This window comes from Emiliania huxleyi (assembly GCF_000372725.1).
Source record: "Emiliania huxleyi CCMP1516 unplaced genomic scaffold EMIHUscaffold_34, whole genome shotgun sequence".
In the NCBI taxonomy this organism is placed as follows: domain Eukaryota; phylum Haptophyta; order Isochrysidales; family Noelaerhabdaceae; genus Emiliania; species Emiliania huxleyi.
The window spans coordinates 820,102-839,273 of NW_005199443.1; the positions used below are offsets into that span (position 1 = coordinate 820,102).

At 65.0% G+C, this 19,172-nt stretch overlaps 4 protein-coding genes across 4 annotated transcripts; 3 read left to right on the plus strand and 1 right to left on the minus strand.

The window, feature by feature from the left end:
* The first annotated feature begins 2,530 nt into the window (after positions 1–2,530).
* On the plus strand, positions 2,531–3,372 carry EMIHUDRAFT_435802 (hypothetical protein). The gene is made up of 3 exons (XM_005773421.1): positions 2,531–2,569; positions 2,707–2,990; positions 3,076–3,372. The coding sequence occupies exons 2-3, from the start codon at positions 2,745–2,747 to the stop codon at positions 3,256–3,258; spliced, it is 429 nt and encodes a 142-aa protein (XP_005773478.1). The 5' UTR covers positions 2,531–2,569; positions 2,707–2,744; the 3' UTR covers positions 3,259–3,372.
* Positions 3,373–3,914: 542 nt separating this feature from the next.
* EMIHUDRAFT_101743 (hypothetical protein) lies at positions 3,915–9,171 on the plus strand (the record flags this gene model as incomplete). Its single annotated transcript, XM_005773422.1, has 8 exons — positions 3,915–4,379; positions 4,712–4,879; positions 4,919–5,062; positions 5,217–5,318; positions 5,386–5,739; positions 6,185–6,717; positions 7,626–8,262; positions 8,665–9,171. 8 exons carry the CDS (start codon positions 3,915–3,917, stop codon positions 9,169–9,171), a joined length of 2,910 nt encoding a protein of 969 aa, XP_005773479.1.
* Positions 9,172–10,815: 1,644 nt separating this feature from the next.
* Positions 10,816–12,340, minus strand: EMIHUDRAFT_208177 (hypothetical protein; the record flags this gene model as incomplete). Its single annotated transcript, XM_005773423.1, has 4 exons — positions 10,816–11,011; positions 11,357–11,688; positions 11,725–11,886; positions 12,335–12,340. 4 exons carry the CDS (start codon positions 12,338–12,340, stop codon positions 10,816–10,818), a joined length of 696 nt encoding a protein of 231 aa, XP_005773480.1.
* Positions 12,341–13,936: 1,596 nt separating this feature from the next.
* Positions 13,937–14,662, plus strand: EMIHUDRAFT_101745 (hypothetical protein; the record flags this gene model as incomplete). The annotated part of the gene is made up of 1 exon (XM_005773424.1): positions 13,937–14,662. The coding sequence occupies one exon, from the start codon at positions 13,937–13,939 to the stop codon at positions 14,660–14,662; it is 726 nt and encodes a 241-aa protein (XP_005773481.1).
* Between the last annotated feature and the right edge of the window lie 4,510 nt (positions 14,663–19,172).

The following is a 19,172-nucleotide window of genomic DNA, read 5'->3' on the forward strand; positions in this document are numbered from 1 at the left end:
CTGGGGGGACGGGAGAAGAAGCCTCTCCACGCAGGTCCCCGCTGTGGACAGGTGACCACCGCCACGCTGAGTGAGGGCAGGATCCACGCGGAGCTCCGCTCGACGGCTCCTCTCGCGCTGTCGTGGGCGGCCGAGTACACCGTCGAGCCGATGGTGTGGCACATGCCCCCCCAGATGCGGAGTTTTCTGGCACATCGACACTAGCACTTGAGGCTCTTCAGCTGTCTCTCGAGCTGCACCCCGTCGCCTCCCACGCTGTGCTGCATGTGCCTCTCTCTTCCCAACCTCAGAGTGCGATGCACGAGACTGCACTCACACTCAGCCTACGGGGCCGAGCATGGCACTCAGGCACCCCTCTCTCTCGGGGCGTGGCACTTGGTCCAATCTCACCTCGATCGAGTTCACGCGGCAGTTCCAGCGGGCGAACGGAGGTGAGCTCGTCTCCTACATCGGCGCGGCGGCTTTTGCGGCAAGCTGTTCTCCACAACCCTTCTCTGGACGCTCTAGGAACCTCCACATGTAGGCGCGGCGGGGCCTTTGCGGCGAGCTGTTCTCCACAACCCTTCTCTGGACGCTCTAGGAACCTCCATGTAGGCGCGGCGGCCTTTGCGGCGAGCTGTTCTCTCGCAGACGCCATCGAGCGCGCGGGCTCGCTCGAGACGGACGAGGTGGCCGCCGCCCTCAATTCGGTGAGCTTCTCGCGAGCACCGGCCGGTCCGTGGGTGAAGGGGGGGGGGGGGTTGAGCAGGCGGCCCGTCTCACGCCGATAGGCGACGCTGTTTGAGTTCTTTTCGAACCTGACGTACAACAAAGACGGGCAGGCGGGGGAGGGGACGGCGATGGGTGGTGTGCGCTGTGACCAGCGTTTCTTCACGCCTCTTTTGCGTGAGGCAGGCGGACGAGGACATGATGGTCCTCCAGTTCCAGCCCGGCAGGGTGGACGAGACCGTCGTCGCCGGCGTGGCCAACGGCCGGACAGTCGAAAACTTGCCGATCGATCTTCGGCACGCGAGTGGGGGAGGCGAGCCGTCGCTGGGCCCGATGCTCTTCCCGCAGCCAACTTGGGAGCAACGGGCGTGCGAGCGGCGGCTGCACCCCGGGGTCCTCAAGGCGGGCGAAAATATCGAGGAGCGTCCGTGCTGGGGGGGGGGGGGGGGGCGAGTCCGGCACTTTCTCGGAACCTTCTCGGAACTTCCCTGTAGGAGATCCAGTGCTCGGGCCACGGCCACTGCGATATGGACGGCGCGGCGCATGCGTCCTCGCAGGGGCACGTCCACACAGTCTCATCCGGTTGACGGGACGCTTGTGTTCGCATAAGGCGTGTGCGTCTGCACGGGCGGGTACCGCGGCGTCGATTGCGAGGACGAGCCCGAGGAAGAGGACAGGCACGCGCGCAGATTGATCCTCACCACCGTCCTCCCGGCGGCGTGCGTCGTCGCCCTCTTGGCACCCCGCCTCGCGGCGACACTCCCTCCGAGGGCCCGAGGGGCGCTTCCTCGACGCGTCCCGGTGTCTGCAGGCGCTCGCTCTCTTCTTCCTCAACCGCAGAGCGCGCCGCCGCGCCGCCAAGCTGGACGCGCTGGAGTCGGCCTACGCGCGCTGCATGCCCGCGACGCGCCGCAGCGACAGGGCGACTCGCCGCTCGGTCGTGATTGCCGACTCGGTTGTGCGGGTGACGAACCTGCAAGCGACGGCCGAGAGCGCGGCGGACACCATCGTCGAGGCGCCGCCGCTCGCCACGGCGGACGAGCGCCACGTCTTTCTGTCGCATGTCTGGAGCTCAGGGCAGGCGAGCACGCCCACCCTCCCGCCCTCCAAGCCGCCCTGACGCATGACGCTCGCCCGCCGCGCCCTGTTTCTGCTGTGGCTGCAGGACCAGGCGCGGGCAATCAAGAGCGCGCTCCTCGAACGCGTGAAGGGCATCCGCGTCTTCCTCGACGTTGACGACCTCGCCGACACCTCGAGGCGCAACCCTGCCCGCGCATCTTTGCCCGCGCAACCCTGGCCGCGCTACCCCTTTCGCTCTCACTGGGTGCATTCCCCCCTAGGCTCGAGGAGCACGTTAGGAATTGCTCTGTGGTGCTCGTCTTCCTCTCGGGATCGAGCGACCTCGTTGGCGCTCCCGTCTCCGACTACATGCGCGCTCGATCTGCGGACACTTCGAAGGCGCACCCAGAGTGCCGGCCTGACTCGCTTGTTGCTTCATTAGGCGCTCGCCGAACTGCTTGCGCGAGCTCCGCGCCGCGATCGAGCTGGAGAAGCCGATCATAGTCGTCACCGAGACGGACATGAGGCACGGCGGAGTGCCTCTCGCTACGCATGCGCGCCAGGCGCCTGAAGGGTTTAGGCCGCTGCTCGACGGCACGCACCGCCGCCTGGTCGTGCGATGGCATCGCGTCGGCGCCTTCCGGCTGATGTCGGTGCTCCAGATCATCGAGCAGTTTCTGGAGGTCGGCCGGTCCGGAGCGGAGGGGGAGGAGGTCTCGCCCGCCGTCTACCTGCCGGACAGGCTCCTGCTGGCACGCTCGCCCCTCCCAGCCGGGCCAACTCTCGACATGCCGCCGCTCAGCGCGGGCGAGTACCACGTCTACGTCTCACGCGAGAACGCCGGCGCCCCGGACCTCGTGGCGCTCTTGCAGAGCCATCTCAACAGCGGCGGCACGGGAGAGGGCGGCATCGCCTCCGCCGCCCCGCGAGGCCTCGGAGCGCCGGCTGCTCTGCGTGTGACGGACGACCCCCGTCAGATGCTTCGAGCCACGCACTTCCTCCTGCTGCTCGGCTCACGGACGACCACGCCCGCTCTCTTCGGTGAGCTCCGGACGGCGCTCGCGAACCACCCCAGGCTGAGCATTGTGCTCGCCCACGAGCAGCGGGAGGGGCCGGCGGCCGCCGCATTCGACCAGGTCATTGCGGGCACGCCCAGCGACCTCACGCAGGCGGGCATCTTCCACGACCTCGCCGTGCCGATCCTCGACGCACCACACCTCAAGGCGAGCGAGCCTCGCCCTCGTTAATGGTAGCAGTCGCCCCATGTCGCGCGTCCGGCTTCTACCGCCGTCCACTTCTCCCCGTCAGGTGAGCTTGCGGCTCCTCCTCCACAAGCTGGTAAGTGTTCCGAGCGTCGCCCACACAGCAAGCCGCTTCGGCGAGCTGTCCATGCTGTCGAGGGTGGACAGTGGGGTCGGCAGCTCAACGAGCCTGCTGCGGCGTGCCTACTACCGCACGGCGAGCGAGCACTCCGCCAGCATCTTTGGCTGATTTTGGGCCCAAACCAGCCTCAGACTCGGCTCAGAGCCCGGAAAATTTGATGGTTTCCCCGGGAAAATAGAGAGGAAAAGAGAGGGTGCTGTAAAGAAAAAAGGAAAGGAAAAGAGACGGGGTGCGAGAGGAAAAGCTTGTTCAGCCTAACGCCTACCCCTACGCTGCGCCGCCCAAGCCCTACATGTACTGCCGATCCAGCGCCCGGCGTTTTGGGGCGAGCCGCGGTCGTCGTCGCTGAAGGTAGCCGGCGGCGGCTCGCCCTTCCCTCCGTCCGGCGGCGCTCCCGATCCCGCCGCGCTCGCGAGAGGTGGCGCATGATACGCACCTTCTTTCTCCTCAACGGCTATCCGTGCTTGCTTGCTGTGTGCCCCTGCCTGCGTGGTGTGTTTCAAGTTCTATCTAGGGAGGGAGAAAAGCAGAAAATTCACGCATTTTCCACGCATGGAGGCTTGGTTTCTTGAGAGAGAGAGGTTTCTGGCGTTTAAATTCTTTGCCAGTCCGCGCCAGTCTGCGCCCTTGTCGTGCCAGTGTGCTGTGAGAGAGGCTTGTATCTTAAGAATTCTTTGCGGGCCGAACCTTCACGCTTGCTTGGGCCTCCGACCACGCTGCCACACCTACTATCCTTCAGCAGTACTTCTACAGCCACCTGTACCATGGACTCGCCTGCGGAGCGCATGGTTAGCCGCGTGCACCTGCAAATAGCGGTTCGCAAAGCCCCTGCGGCTCGCTGTTCAAATTCGCTCGTGATTTGGGAGGATCCACGTCTGGAGCGTCTGGCTTTCCGCTTCCCTTCGATCGCAGCGCTTCTCGACGAGTGCTCCCTCGCTGCGTACGCAACCGATCTCGAGGACGAGGGCTACAGCGTCCGCGGCCTGGGCGAACTCGCCTTTGCCAGCCCCAACGAGCTGAGGCACGCCTTGGTGGACGGGGTTGGCCTAGCGCCTCGGGAGTGGGAGCAGCTCCTTCGCACGCTTCTCGACGCGGGCGAAAGCCGGCAGCGTGCTGAGGCCGCGGCGCAGGGAGGAGCGAGCGGCGGCGGTCCGGCTCTCTCCGCGCAGCAGACACCGCTCTGCAGCGCTCGCCTCCGACTGGTGTTGAGGGAGGCGGAGCCGTTCGAGGTGGCAGGGAGGGAGGCCTTGGAGGAGGAGTGTGCGGAGGAGGAGGGCGGGCTGGGAGGGGCTGGGGAAGGTGGCGGCTCGGTTCAGGGCGTTGTAGTGCTCTGGCTCGCCGACGGAAGCAAGCTGGAGGCAAAGGGCCTCTCTCGCCCTCCTCTCCCGCCTCCTCTCCTGCCTCCTCTCCCGCCTCCTCTCCCGCCTGTCTCTCCTCTGCCCCTCTCTCCCACCTCACCCGCCTCTCCCGCCGCTCGCTCTTCTCTTGCTTTTCTGTCTCTCTGCCTCTCCCCTTCCTGACCCGCCCCACCTCTCGCCTCCCGCCCCACACTCCTTGCCAGGCGCCCGCGCCGGTGCTCGCGCGCCACTCCCGCATGCTCGCCGCGCTGACGGGCGGCTCGCAGCGCTGGCGCGAGGCGGCCGGCGCGGCCGAGGGGCGGTGGGAGTGCTCGCTGGCGGCGCACGAGCCGGCGGGAAAACAAGAGCGCAGCTGCGGTTCGACCCTGTGCGTGTCCGCGACGCGTCTTTTGTCCCGTCCGCCGCTGTAGGCAGCCGTGCGAGGGGCGGTGGGTTGGATGCGCGCGAGCCACGGGGCGGCGAAGCGGGCTGCGGCGGCGCAGCTGCTGTCTCCGGAGAGGGTGGTGCCTGTGGCGAGGCTGTGCCACTACCTCGAGTGCCCTCCGCTGCTGGAGGTCCCTGTCCGAGATTCTGCGAGACGTATCAGAGAGACGCACCTCTCCGTGGCCCCTCTGGGACGCCTGCTAGACACCTCCTAGACACCTCCGAGACACTCTGTGATCGCCCGAGACACCGTTTAGAGACGCCCCTCTCCGCTCCCCTCTCAAGGCGGCGGTGCGCACCCTGGCCTCCGCCGTCGACGCCGCGAACGCGCCCTCCGTCCTGCTACTCGCCCACGAGCTGGGCGAGCCTGCGCTGGAGCGCGCAGCGGTCGCAACGGACTTGTGCGGGCCTCGGAGGCGGCGGCGGGTCCGCGACACGTGCCGCGCGCGAGTAGGTGGGTGGCATCCTGGCGGACCTCGACGAGGTGGAGAAGGCGGAGTATTGGCTCGAGCTGCCGCCGCTCACGCGCGCCACCGCGGCGCACGCGTCGCGACGCAGCAGCACCCCTCCCACGCCCATGCCGTGGTCCGGCAGGCGCGCCACGCTGCGCACGCTGCGCGACGCGACAGCGCGCAACCCACTCCTCTCCGCGGGGCCGCACGCGGCTCGCGGATCGAGCGCGTCTTCGCCGCGCGAGCTGCTTGCGATGGTGCGGGAGGCGCTGGCCGAGATGCGGGAGCGGCTCGCCGACGCGCAGCTGCGGCAGGAGCAGGAGAGCGACTCGGGCGACGCGCGGCAGCGGAAGACGGTGCGGTCGCTCGACCAGCAGGCGGGGCCCGCCCCCTCGAGCCCCTGGGAGCCCCTCTCCGCAGCCGCTAAAGCCACGCCCGAGGCCGCGCCCTGCCATTTTTGGCTCGGGTCCCTCCTCCTCCTGCCTCCTCCCCTCCACCCCTCGCCGGCCCTGCAACCGCAGGCGGCCTCCTCCTCCTGCCTCCTCCCCTCCACCCCTCGCCGGCCCTGCAACCGCAGGCGGCCTCCTCCTCCTGCCTCCTCCCCTCCACCCCTCGCCGGCCCTGCAACCGCAGGCGGCCTCCTCCTCCTGCCTCCTCCCCTCCACCCCTCGCCGGCCCTGCAACCGCAGGCGGCCTCCTCCTCCTGCCTCCTCCCCTCCACCCCTCGCCGGCCCTGCAACCGCAGGCGGCCTCCTCCTCCTGCCTCCTCCCCTCCACCCCTCGCCGGCCCTGCAACCGCAGGCGGCTTTCGTCGTCGCGCTCGAGGCGTACCTGCGCCAGGAAGAGAGCGCCTTCGCCGCGCTCGCCGCCCCCGCGACGCCGGCGCTGACGCAGGCATGGAGAGCGGGCGTCGCGCCTCCGCCGCCTGCGGTGCCGCCCGCCTCGCCGCGCGGCGCCTTCGTGCCGACGTACGAGTGGCAGACGCTCCCCGAGGCGGAGGCGTGCTTGCCGGCCGGGCTCGAGGTCGAGCTGCCGCTGGACGGACGGCCGCGCCGCGCGCGCATCCCGCCCCGCTGGACGGTGCGCGTGTGGCTGAGCGACGAGCTGGGCTTCTGGCGCGAGGCGGCGGCGCGGGACACGCCGTGCGGCAGCTTGCGTCTCTCGGCGGCCGCGTACGCGGGCGTGGCGCCGTCACATGTGCGGCTCTGCTACGTCAACGAGGAGATGGAGGAGATGGAGGTCGACGACAGATGGACGGTGGAGGAGGCGCAGCTGTTTCGCCGCGTCTCGCAGCTCCGCGTCGCGATTGGGGCGGGAGCAGAGGAGCAGGAGGGGTCCCTCGCTCCTCACACCTCACCTCGAGGTACAGGTAGATGAACATCGTACAGTGGCAGTAGACGAGCGTTTCCGTACCCGGCCGTATTTGCAATCCGGTTCTCCCGCGCGACTCTCCGTCACTGTCAATCTGAGACTGATCTGAGATCCAGTGTCACCGTGCGGTGCGCGTGGCGACCCGCGTCTGGGGGTTGCGACTAATCTCACAACCAGGCTCACACCCAGGGCTGGACCTGTCTGTGCTCTGTGGACTGTGGTCGCGCGCCGATATGCTCGATGTCCGATCGTCGAAGGTCGATATGCAGCGCCACTCGCCCGAATTTTCCATCTCTTTGCTTTTATTAGAAACCTCGCGCAATCGGTTCACACATACCCCTCTTTCTCGACGCGCCGCTCGCGCCACCCTGCCACGGTACTTGGGCGTGCCTCCGTACGGCTTTACCTGGCCTTTTGCTTCTTCTCAAGCCCCGCGGCCGCCTCCCCCGCCAACGGCCGAGCCGATCAGCCAGGGCAGCACGCTGCGCGCAAAAGAAGCGCCTTGCGAGAGGGCCACGAGGGCGCCGAGCAGCGCGCTGGCCGTCCAGATCCGAAGAGCTCGCCCGTTTAATTGGGGTGGCGCAAGTATCTGAACGGCCCGGAGGTGACCAGGTAGCCCTTGCCCTCTAGCTCCGGCCGGGGCACTCAAGCCAGAGCGCCGGCCCGAAGGATTTTTAGGGAAGAGGTAAGCTGCGGTCCGCGAGCGATGCCAGAGTCTGCCGCCGAGTCGGCTCTCTACATGTAGGGTTGGGTTGACGGGAAGACGCACACACGCCTCCATTCACTCCATCCACTCAGAACACCGCAGACTTTGGAAAGTGACAAGTGCGCGCGCCGCAGGCGAAGAGAATTTTTGAGCTCCCGTTCACAGCGTCGCTTCCCTTTTTCGGGGCGGCGCGCCGTGGGAGAAGACAGTACAGGAGGCCATGGTGCGGCTGAAAGGATACCTGTATCTGCACCTCGAGCGCGAGCGCGGCCGCTTCAAGAGGGTCGTGCTGCGCGTGCGGGTGTGGGACTGGTTCCGGCTCGGGGCGACCGACGTCATCGAGGCGCCGCATGAGGATATGATCAAGAGCTACACCTCCTTTACGGAGGCCGCAGCGGCGGTCCACAAAGCGCTCTACAGGAACGCCGACACCGCCCCAGAGAACGTTTGCTGGAACGATTACGTGGCGTACATTCGGTCCAGCCTCCCCCAGTCCAGCGACTCCAACCGCGCCCACAACCCGGCGGGAGACGGCCCCTTCAACAGGTCGCGCCGGCGCGGCACGCTCCCATGCCGCTTCTACATTGTGGGCATCACCTCCTACACCCACGCCTCGCCGGAGCTGGCCTCCGTAAAGATTGATTCGCTGCGGTTCAGCGACGGCTCGGGCGAGTGGGTCCGGGCCGGTCACCTCCGGCCCTTTGTGCCGGACGGGGTGGAGCTCGCCGAAATCGACCCGCTCGTCCGGCGGCAGATTCGGTTTGATCAGCACCATATGCGGCGCAGCAACTCGCTGAACGCGGTGCGCAAACGGTCGCGGCACGATCGCGAGCAGCAGGAGGAGGAGGAGGGCCAAGTGCCGGAGGTGGAGCTATACGGGGATGGTCGGCAGGGCAGAGTAAGGGACACGCCGAGCCCCTCTCCGCGAGGGGCGCCGGACGGGCACGACGAGCGGCGGCGCCCCGCAGCCGGTGCGCGCGCCCTTCCCAGCCTTCCACGCGCCCCGTCCTGGCCGTACCCTCGCCCCGCCCCGCCCCGGCGAGATGCTCCACCTCACCGCACCCTCCGATCCATTCACCGCTCCGCAGGCCCGCTCGGCAGCTCCGGCCTCCCCGCCCCTTCGCCGCGCCTCGCGCTCCCATCGGTGGCGCCGACGGCGGCGGCGAGCAGCGCCCCTCCCCCCTCCGCCCCCTCCGCCTCCGAGGCGGCCCGCGAGGCGAAGAGGAAGAAGGTCAAGTCGCTCGACGCGGGAGACCTCGTCTTTGTGGATTGGCTGCGCGTCCCCAACCCGGAGCAGGTCCACTCCCCTCCCTTCTTGCCGGCTGACCTCCCCGCCTTCATCGTCAGCTCCGAGATTGTGCGGATGGATATGCCAACTGCCGCGCGCGGCGAGAACAGCCCCCTCGACGTGCGTTTGGCGCCGTGGAGCCGCGATGGCTTGACTGTGGACCCGGCGACCCACTTCGTGGTGCCGCGCAACCACCTGATCAACTTCAACGCCGGCTTCCGCGACGTGTGGGCACACAGCGCCCGCGCAGAAGAGCGTGCAGGTGCCGTGCACGCGAGCCTGTTGGACGCGATCGAGTATATCGTCGAGTTTCGCAGGCGGCGAAGGCCAGGCTACCCGGGGGTGGACCATACGTGGAGGAACCTGATGGGGGCGGAGCCATTGCCGGCGCGGTTTTGCGCGGGCGGGGAGAGGAGTGGGTAAATTTCTAATTAGAAATTTCTAATTAGAGCCGGCAAATTTGTTGTTCGTTGACGTTGTGTACGAACAGTGTACCCCCGGTGTCGTGTGTACTCTCGTCCTCGGTTGTTTGGACTACGGTAGGGCTAGGGGGCGCGCAGCGCCCCAAAATCCACCACTGTGGGATTTCGCGCAAAAGCTTGACTCTGAAAAGCTCGCATATCCCTGCGGTGAGCGCTGTGGTCGCCGCAGAGACTGGCTCCGACTTGACGGCGGCATGGAAGACGTGATGCCTCCAATTAAGGACCACGGAAAATATTGAATATATTGCTCCAATAGTTAGAGATGCGATCAATATCAATATATATGGCAATAGTTAGAGGAGAGGCTGGGCCTGGGCTGGTCAGGACCGTCAGCAGGTCGGACTCAACATATCATAATTATATCCAGCGATGGGGGTCCATCCTGGGCTTGAAAGTGGCTCTAAATCGTTAAAAACGGGCCGAAATCGCTTCGAAATCGCTTAAACCGCATTAAAAATCGCCTTGAACTCGCGACTTTTTCGATTTCAGCCCACATCTAGGAAATGTTGGGACAAATCAGCGATCAATATGTCAATATATTGTCAATAGTTAGAGGGGATGCTGTCAATAATCAATATCAATAGTTACAGGGGCGAGAATCAATCTTTTCCGGGTCCTTACTAGCCTCCATGCCGCCGTCGAGTCAAAATCGACATGCGATCTTTGGCCCGCCAGAGGGATATGCGGCGTTCGGGTGACAAACAGCGCTGCGACCGCGAAGTGGCGGTGGACATGCTCCCATGTTGCCGACGCGGCGCCGGAGTGGCCGGCGCTGCTCGCCGCGACCACGACGGCTACTCTGATGCTCCGGGCCGACCCGTCCTACCCGACGGTGGCACTCTTCCACGTCTCGCTCACGCTGAGAAAAAATCTGAAACGGCGTGCAGCAGAGTCACCGACGAGTGGTCGCGTGACTCCTCGTGTCCCGTACCGTTCTGACTCACACAAAAACACAACCTTAAGAAAGAGCTGAACAGACAGTGTTGCTAGTGTTAACAGTAACAACAGAACAACAGTGGCTGCTCAGTGGGGCTAACGTTAGGCCGGCTGAACAACAATAAGGAAGGCCTGGCAGTGACCCACGACGATCTCCAGCGTCCAGACAGTGCGGGTAATACCCGAAAATACCCGGAAACCCCCCACACTACAAAGAACCCTGCACAAAGATCGCAAGGGCGGGGACCTGTTCCTTTTTACCCATCTCACAGTAGAGAGGTGTCCGTTTTATTTATTTATTTAGGTGAAATTTTCGTTCCGCGGGGTTTTACCCGGGTATTTTTTTGGCATTTTCTGCTTGCTGACCGCTGAACAACAGTAACAACAGTAACAAACAGTAACAGCTTGGGCTGGGGAGAACACTTGAACAACGTTGAGGATTTCAGCCAACAATAGTGCAACTGTTAGGCCCAAAGTTAACGTTTGACAACCCTCTGCAATTACACACCGACGGACAGGCTCTCCGCTATTGGCGCGTATAGAAGGTAGGAGATCTCCCTGGCACTACGGAGGAGGAGATAGCTGCACCTTCGTCGGAATTGGCATTCGGGCCGCCCGTGCCGCCAGCACCAGACGGCACGCCGCTCTATCAGTACAGCCACACCCAAGTGACGGCTGCCTGCGCCGCGGCGGCGGCGCCAAATGCGGCGAGGGCGAGCTCAAGGCTCGACTCGTCCGCCTCCGCCGCAACGCGCAACATCCTCCCCACCGGCCCGCCCCGCAGCTCGCACGCTCGCCTCAGCGCCAGAGCGCAGAGCGCCGCCGCCGCCGCCGCGAGCGAAGCGCTCGCGAGCAGCAGCGGCGTGCGGTTGGCGGAGGTGGCGTCGACGTCGAGCCACACCACGTGCAGCGAGCCGCGGAAGTGGTGGCCCCCGCCGCGGCCGCCGCCGGCGTCGCGGCAGCGCCGCCAGTCGATGCGCGGCCACGACTGGCCCGCCGCCTGCCCGCCGCCTCCTTCTCGCGCCATCACCTGCGGGCCTCGCGCCGGCCCTCCGCGCAGCGGGAGGCGCTCCCTCTGGCTCTCTCTCTGGCACGCGTCGCTGGCGGCCTCGTCGTCGGACGACTCGAGCTTGGCGAGCCCCGGCGGCGGCGGCGCGTGCGCGGCCACGTGCGCCTGCAGCGCCGCAAACGCGAAGCCGACGGCGGTGAGCAGCCAGCCGCCAAAGTGCAGGTGCTCGCCGAGCACGAGGGTGAAGGCGCCAAAGGCGTAGCCGAGGGAAGTGCCGCACGTCGCCTGGAAGAAGCGGCCGCCGAGCGTGCGCCGGCACCGCGCGCACAACCCGAGCCCCGCCGGCGCGACGACGGCGACGGCGAGGAGGCGGCTGAAGCGGCTGATGGCAAGGCGGAAGAGGAGAGGCACGGCGACGAGCGGCGCGGCGCCGAGGAAGCCGAGGTACACGGCTCCACCGTGCATCGGCAGGCGCACGCGGTCGTCCAAGTCAGAGAGCAGCGCCGCCAACCCCTCCGGGGAGCAGAGCGGAGCGCGGCGGTGTCGTACCGCCGAGTCGAGCGCGGACGCGTCGGCGAGGTGACGCCGCTCGCCATGCTGGTCGACAAACTCGCAGCAGCAGAAGAAGGCCTCCACGTCCTGGTCGTGCGGCGGCCTGCCGTGGTCGTCGAGCATCTCAGATGGTGGACGCAGCCGCGTGGAGGCAAAGCGCTACACACAGAGCGAGGCCGACTGAAAAAGAATTTACGCTATAGGGCAGGAGAAAAGACGAGCACTGACCCTCTGTGTTCGTGTGCGTCGCCCATCTCTCCCTGGAGATGACTGCTCTATTTATTTATTTATTAGACGAGCACTTGTTGTGTGTTGTGTGTTGTGGTTGTGTGCGGTGTGCGGGGTGTGAGAGAGAGAGAGAGAGAGAGAGAGAATCGCGGAGAGGCCTTCCTTCTCTCTCTCTCTTGTGTGTGTGTTGTGCGTTGTGTGTTTTTTGCGGAGAAAGAAGTTTACAAACAAACTGCCTCGCGCAAAAGAATTACAGCGGCCTCACTTTGGGACACGGGCGGTGGGGGTCCCGGGTGGTGGTTGGGAGCTTGGCTGTTGGGCGCGCGATTTGGGCGAAAGCGAGAAAAAAATTTATGCTAAAAAGGCTGGTGCTGCACACCGCCATCGCAGCGTGTTGAATTTTACAACAGCGTGTTGAAAAGGCGCTCTTGTCGCCACCGCGGTGGTGGTCGAGCGCGTCGCGCACACGATAACAAAACAAAATTGCTAAATCTCTCTCTCTCACGATAAAACGTGCGTACGTGATGGTGGTGAGCTCGGTCGAAGGTGGTGGGCCGAAAACGCGAGTCGGTACGGCCGCGCGGGGCCACGGCGAGCTTTTTAGCAGAAATCGCTCTCTTCGCCGCTTTCGCCCAAATCGCGCGCCCAACAGCCAAGCTTCCAACCACCACCCGGGACCCCCACCCGTGTCCCAGAGTGAGAATTCCGAGTCTAATCACAAACCTCGCACAGCACGATTCAAAGAACTTGTTATGAGAAGAAAATACCTCCTATCGTCCTATGGCGCTGCGCGCTGGTCCTCTATGAGAGGTTGAGGTGTGAGCCCTGGAGGCCCTCGCGCCTCGGAATGGCGGAGACTACCCACAGGCCTAGAAGGCCCGCGCGCAGGGGGGTGGGACATTGCGGCCGGTCATGAATGAGTGCGCGACACGCATGTTGCGAGAGCAGCGTTGTTGATGTTCTGCGCGTCGCCACACAGCGGCGGACGGCCGCGCCGCGCGTAAGCTGTCACACGACAGACAAAGGCGCGCGCGCGACAGCAGCTTCCTCAGAAGCCGTCGTCCCCACCGCAGAAAAAGAAAATGAGGCGGCAGAGAGCTCCGCGGCGCGGAACGTCGATACACGTTTGCCGCGGGGGGGGGGGGGGGGAGGCGGGCCGCCGGGAGAATCTCCCGCGCGGCGCGGGTTCGGTTGCCGGTACACGCGGACGCGGTTTGTGCTTTGAGCTTTCGCATCTTTCTGATATAAATGGATTGTACTATACTACCTGCGCGTCGACGCTCCCGCGCATCACGTACATTCAAGCGCATGCTACAAGTGGCGTGAGCTGGCCACTGGAGGTGCATATATGATATATTATTTATATGCCAAATATGCGCATCCGCTGATCCGAGCAACTCAAGTCATCAGTCCGCTTTGGCGCGAGCCTTGGCAGCCCGCTGGCCCAGCCCGCTGATCGCCCGAGTCAGGCCGGTTAGGAGGATGGCGACACCGATCTGTGCGGGGCAGCGTGGGTGTCACTTGGTGCAGTGAGGGCTAAGCGGCAGTCAGCCGATCAGCCGCGCCGCGACGGCGATGGCCGGCCCGACGGTGGAGGCGAGCTGCGCCCAGTCCATCGCCTAACGGCGTGCATGTCAGGCCCTCAAAGCCAAGCGTAGGCGACCGGGGGCGGCCAGATCGCCGGCGCACGTCTTGCCGACTGTCCTTGACTTTGAGGTAGAGGAGGCCGCCGCACGCCGTGATGAACATGAAGAAACCCTGGTTGCGCTGCGCTTTGAGGCGCAATGCGAGCTCAGGGTCGGCAGCCATTTAGCGGCAGTAACGCTGCTGGGCAGCGGCAGCGATGAGTGTCTCCAGGCGCTCACTCGTGCCGACGGCAACGCAGCAAAGCATGGAAAGAATTTCAGGGTCGCGAGAGCGGCAGAGCGCGATCAAAGTTGCTTGCTTGCTTGTTACTTACGTGCGGTTGTAGAAGACCTTCATGATCAGCACCACGCTCCTCCGGCAGTGCCCATCCTTCCGCCCTGGCGTGGCGTACGTGCTTCACAACGCCCTCTACCTGCAGCCCTGCGCGCGCAACGTTGCTGCCACCTCGCTGCTCGCCAGCCGTGGGCCCGGGTTTGCGCTGCCGGCCGACTGCGGCTTTGAGCGGCTCGACCCCAACTCGGAGCCCACTGCGGCGGAACTCGCGGCGGTGGTGGACGAGGTGTACGCCGCGAGCACCGCCTCGGCGGGCGCTATGGGTGAAAATGACGCTGGGATCACCTTTGCCGGCGACGGAGAGCCGCTGCTGGCGCTCGAGACGCTGGTCGAGACCGTGGAGCTGCTGCGGGTGCGGCGCAACGGGCTGCCGATGCGCATCGTCACGAGCGGGCTCGTCGGCCCCGAGATTGCGGAGCGGCTGATGGGGTCGGGCGCCGTGGCGCTCGGCGATGAGGACGCGCGGCGCGAGACGCGGATCGCCTCTGTCTCCGTGGCGCTGAACGCGGACAGTCCGAACCTGTACCAGCGGCTGGTCGGGCCTCCGAACGGCGCGGCGGGGTTCGGCCAGGTCTGCGGCTTCATCTCCGCCCTCGCAGAGGGCGGCGTGGCGGTCGAGTGCACGTGCGTGGAGCACCCGGACGTGGATGTCGCGGCGACGAGGCGGCTCGCCCTCGCGCTGGGCGCGAGGGATCTGCGCGTGCGACCGTACTTTGCGGCGAGTTGATGAGACGTTGTGGGGCGTCCGTGTGTCGGCTCCTGGTCGCCCCATCGCCCGCATCGGGGTTAGAGTACATCTGGAGCCGTCCTACTTTTTTCGTTCACAGCTTTTCGCAAAAAAAAATCTTCCCCAAGCGCGAAGGGCTCTCTCCTCCCGCCCCGAATAGGGAGTCCACCGTGCTGCGAACCTGTCGCTGTCCCTTTTGTCAGTAGCAGCAAGCAGGAGAACTAGGAGAGCGCACAAGAGCGGCCGCACACTCTGCTCGCTACCCCCCCTGCACAACTAAGCTCATCCCTGCTGCTAGGGGGGGGGGGTCTGACCCCCCCAGCAGCAGAGCGCTCCTGCTGGGGGGGGGGTCCCGACCCCCCCAGCAGCAGAGCGCTCCTGCTGGGGGGGGGGGTCCCGACCCCCCCAGCAGCAGAGCGCACTGGACCCAGCTCTCCCGCCTCCTCGCCGCCGCCCCCCCCTCTCCGCCCTCGGTTCGTGTTTAAGCGGTACTCGTACGCTCGAGGCGGTTGTGTTCGCCGCGCCTTCGAGCCCAATACACCTCGCGAGAAAGCGCTGCGCGGTACTCGGCAGTGTCGCAGTGTCGAGCAACACTCGGTGTCAGAGCGTCGCGCCTCCATCAGTAGTCTCATCATCAAGTGATTGCTGGCCTGTGGCGTATGACCTCGCGCGGATATCACCAACGACGAGCATGCGAAGATAGGGAACAATATCTTGTACAGCCCGCTGTGCTCCCCGCTGTGCCACGGCGTACGATGGGCTGCGAGAGCCGTATCTTCCCTCCTTGAAGCAGAGGAGCCGCGAGGCACGAGAGGCGTAGAAGAGAGGCTGGCGTGCCCCGCACCTCCCGGTTGGCAGTAGGAGGGCCCGCCGGTGAGACCACTGATTTTGATGCCGACTATAAATTCTCGCCACTGGAACGCATGCTACTTACAGCTGCTGTCTGTACAGAGATGCCAGCACCCCCCACAGGCAGAGCGCTCCTGCTGGGGGGGGGGTCGGCCATGAGCTTAGTTGTGCAGGGGGGGTAGCGAGCAGAGTGCGGCCGCTCCAACCAGTAGGAGGCCCGCGCCTGCCCCCGTGCCGCCGGGTGCAACTTTGTCCTATACGAGAGGGGAATCCCTCCAACCCTGGGACCCTGTCGTGTGGGTGAACCCTGCCCAGCCCCCCTCCGTGTCGCGATGCGCTCCCCGCTCCCGTTCCCCTGTGTCCCTGATCGTCCTTACAAGATCCTGCTCGCGCAGGTGGGGACCCTGTCCATCTCCCACCCCTTGTTTGGGTGTCCGTTTTATTTATTTATTTATTCCTCCAACGGGGTAGTCTGGCAACGCGTGGATCCGGCCCGCCTCGGCGGGTCACGGTTTAGCGCGACGACCGGGGGAGCTCTGATCGCCGTACTCACCGGGACGCTGGTGAGGTGACGGTGGGAGGGCACCCCCCCAGACAGCCCCTCCCGACGGGGACGCCATCACCCTCGCCCAGGGATCTACAATGCTTTAAGGTGCGACAGGTTCGGCACCGGGCACCGCCTCGGTACTCGAGTATACAAAATGCGCCTGCGGGCAGACCCTCACAGATCACAGAAAGAAGACGGGCCGCGTGCTCCCGCCCGCCTCCCATCCCCCCTTGGGTTGTGTCTTTCTCCTTGTCACGTCGCCCTTTTCTTTTCTCGTTATTTTCTTCTTTCCTCGCCGCCCTTTTTCTTTTTTGTGGGCTGCGGCCTCTGGCACCGAAGGGTGGCGGGGTCCAAGACTCACACAAGTCCCACACACGGACGGCCGCCAAACTTGTCGGCGAGCCGCTCTCCGCCGCGGCTCCTCGCTACAAACCATGATGGTGTGTGTGCGCGTCACCCCCCCCCCCCCCAACGAGCAGCACCCTCCCACCACGACTCGTCGCCGCGCCTTTCTGTTCTGTGTGCGGCGGCGGGTGCTGACTCGAGTCCAGACGCCCGCCCGCCAACGCTCGCCGTCACCCCACACATCCCGGCGTTCTCCCAGCCCCGTGCTCTCGCCGCCGGCGCTGGCTCGTCAGCACCCCCCCCCCCCCCCTCCCCCCTGCACGCGGAGACAACCCCTCCCACGCGACGCACATGGCGCGCATGCAGTGTGGCATGGCGCATGCGGCGACCCTCTCTCCCTCCCCGACCCCCCCTCCACCCACAGGGTGGTTCAGCAAAAACCCAGGCCCTCACCAAAACCGGTGGGCGGTACATGGCCGCGCACCTCGGCGTCGCCGACGCCGACGCAGCGAGAGCCCATCTCAAAACTAACGTGTTGAGCAAGTGCAGCGGTTGGGACGACCAGATCCTCCGCGACTACCTCAAGGACAACATCTACCAGACGTTCCTCATCAACAAGAAAATTGACTACGAGAAGAACGAGATCAAAAAAAAATTAAATATTCTTAGCTTCGCCCTTGCCTCCGAGACTAGGGACAGAACCCACCCGTACACAGGAGAGATGGGACTGCCCCTCGCCCTCGCTTGCCCTGACTGCACAGGATAGCGTGCCCCGATGACGGCGACACTTAGCGAGGGTCACTGCGCAAGGAGGTTCGGTTTTGCCTTTCTCTGTGCTCTCGAGGGAATGTTCTCTCGACGCCCATGGCCTTCTGAGGTTTCGTACTAATGACGTCCTTCTTGGCACTTCGGGCGTCGGTGTGTGCATGTCTGTGGTGTCTAATTCCCCCGGTATTTTTTTATTTTTATTATTTTTATGCTATATATATAGGTCGCCCGCCGGCGCCTCCTATCATCTCCTCTGCCTCTTCGGCCGGCCGCCAGCTCGATGGTCGAGTGGCTTCCGGATCGAATCGGCAGGGTGACCCTTATAATTTTTTTCACCTAAGCGGGCCCAATTTTGCTCTAGGTGCCTCCTACGATTCGATCCAGCGTTCTCAGGCAGTCGCCTGGTGCGTTGTTTCGTTTTCGTCACGGGAGTACTCTAGCTTCTCCGAGAAGAACGAGATCAAAGATGGACACCTCAAGGCGGTCGTCCCCTCCCCTCGCCCCTCTCCCCCAGCCGGCGACGCTGCAGGACCCAAGCCAGAAACGGCCGCCCAGACCTCGACGCGACCTCGGTGCCCGTGCCGCTGGGTTAGACCCGCCTCCCAACGACGCGAGCCTGCCGTCGCCGAGCCCGCCCCCTCTCCACCGCCGCCCTCTCCGACGCCGCTATCGCCTATCTATCCGCTCTCGCCTCCTTCCCGTCGCCACCACCGCCCTCGCCGCCGTCGCCCATTCCCCGCCAACTGTCGAAAGGGGAAATGACTAACCTATGCAGTGCAGGCGATCCGAGCGGCGGCGATGAGTGAGAATTCGTTGACAATAGGATCGTAAGTGCCGAAAGCGGTGTCGACGGATCCAAGGCAATCGGCGAAGGCTAGGAAATCGGCGGCACATGAAGATTTCGCAGTGGACGGCATTGGAGATAAGGGCGACAGACATGTTGACGGCGAGGCACGCAGTAGGAACGACGTAGTAACTCAGGAAAGAGCAAGCAAAGTGACCAAGCTCCCTAAGGCGTGCAGAGCGGCGCAAAGGCTGTCCAGGCTCAAGGTCAGGCATAGGAATTGGTTCCGTAACGCGCGGAGAGGCGCGGGAAACGTCGGCGGGGACCTCGATGGTGGATGCCTCATCCCCTCCTGAACTGGCGGCGGCAGGCGTGTTGGGCGGCGCACCATGCGGCGTAGACGGCGGAGCAGACTGGGCGGGGGCGTCACGGCGAGCACCGGCGGTCGAGGGACGAACATTGCGCTGATCGCGGCCCTGGGGTCCATCGGCGATGGCATCGGCGGGGCCGGCGCGTACGGGCGGAGCAGAGGTAGACTCGGCGATTCCGCTGTCAGGCGTACGGGCGGAGCAGAGGTAGACTCGGCGATTCCGCTGTCAGGCGGAAGCGATTCGCTGCTGGGAAACCAAGAGTATCGATGCCCCTTGAGTCCAGGGAACTGATCTTCCCAAACGCGAATCTTGGCGACGACCTGAACGACCTTGGACGCAAACTGGTGGTGTCGGCCTCGGCGATGCAGTAGTCGAGGCCGTACTGGCCGGTGGAGAAGCCATAATCGATAGCGGTCCCGCCATAGCTCTCGCATAGGAGCAGGAGCAAAGACAGGGGCCGCTCCCTAACCGAGGCGCAAGGGCTCCCTCCTCCCGCCCGCCCGCTCGCACCGCAACACCGACAGTCGTGAAGCAAACCACCGCGGCGCAGCCCTCGTCCTCAGCCGGCGCCCAGGCACACATACATGGCACCATCCACAGTTGATTGCCTCGCTGGCCACTTGCAGCCAGCGATCGTGGGTGGCGGCATATTCTCGGCTCTGCATGTCGCACAGGGTTTTCTGCTGACGCCGCAGCTCGTGGGCCTGAACATCGGCTTTTTGTATGCTTATGGTGCGCTCACTTGTCCACTCGAGGAGCTCTCAGGCCGGCGATCGTGGACGCACAACGCGCTTGCGGGCGGCGCCCTGGGCTACATCGCTTTTGAGCAGGGCTTGACAGGCATTC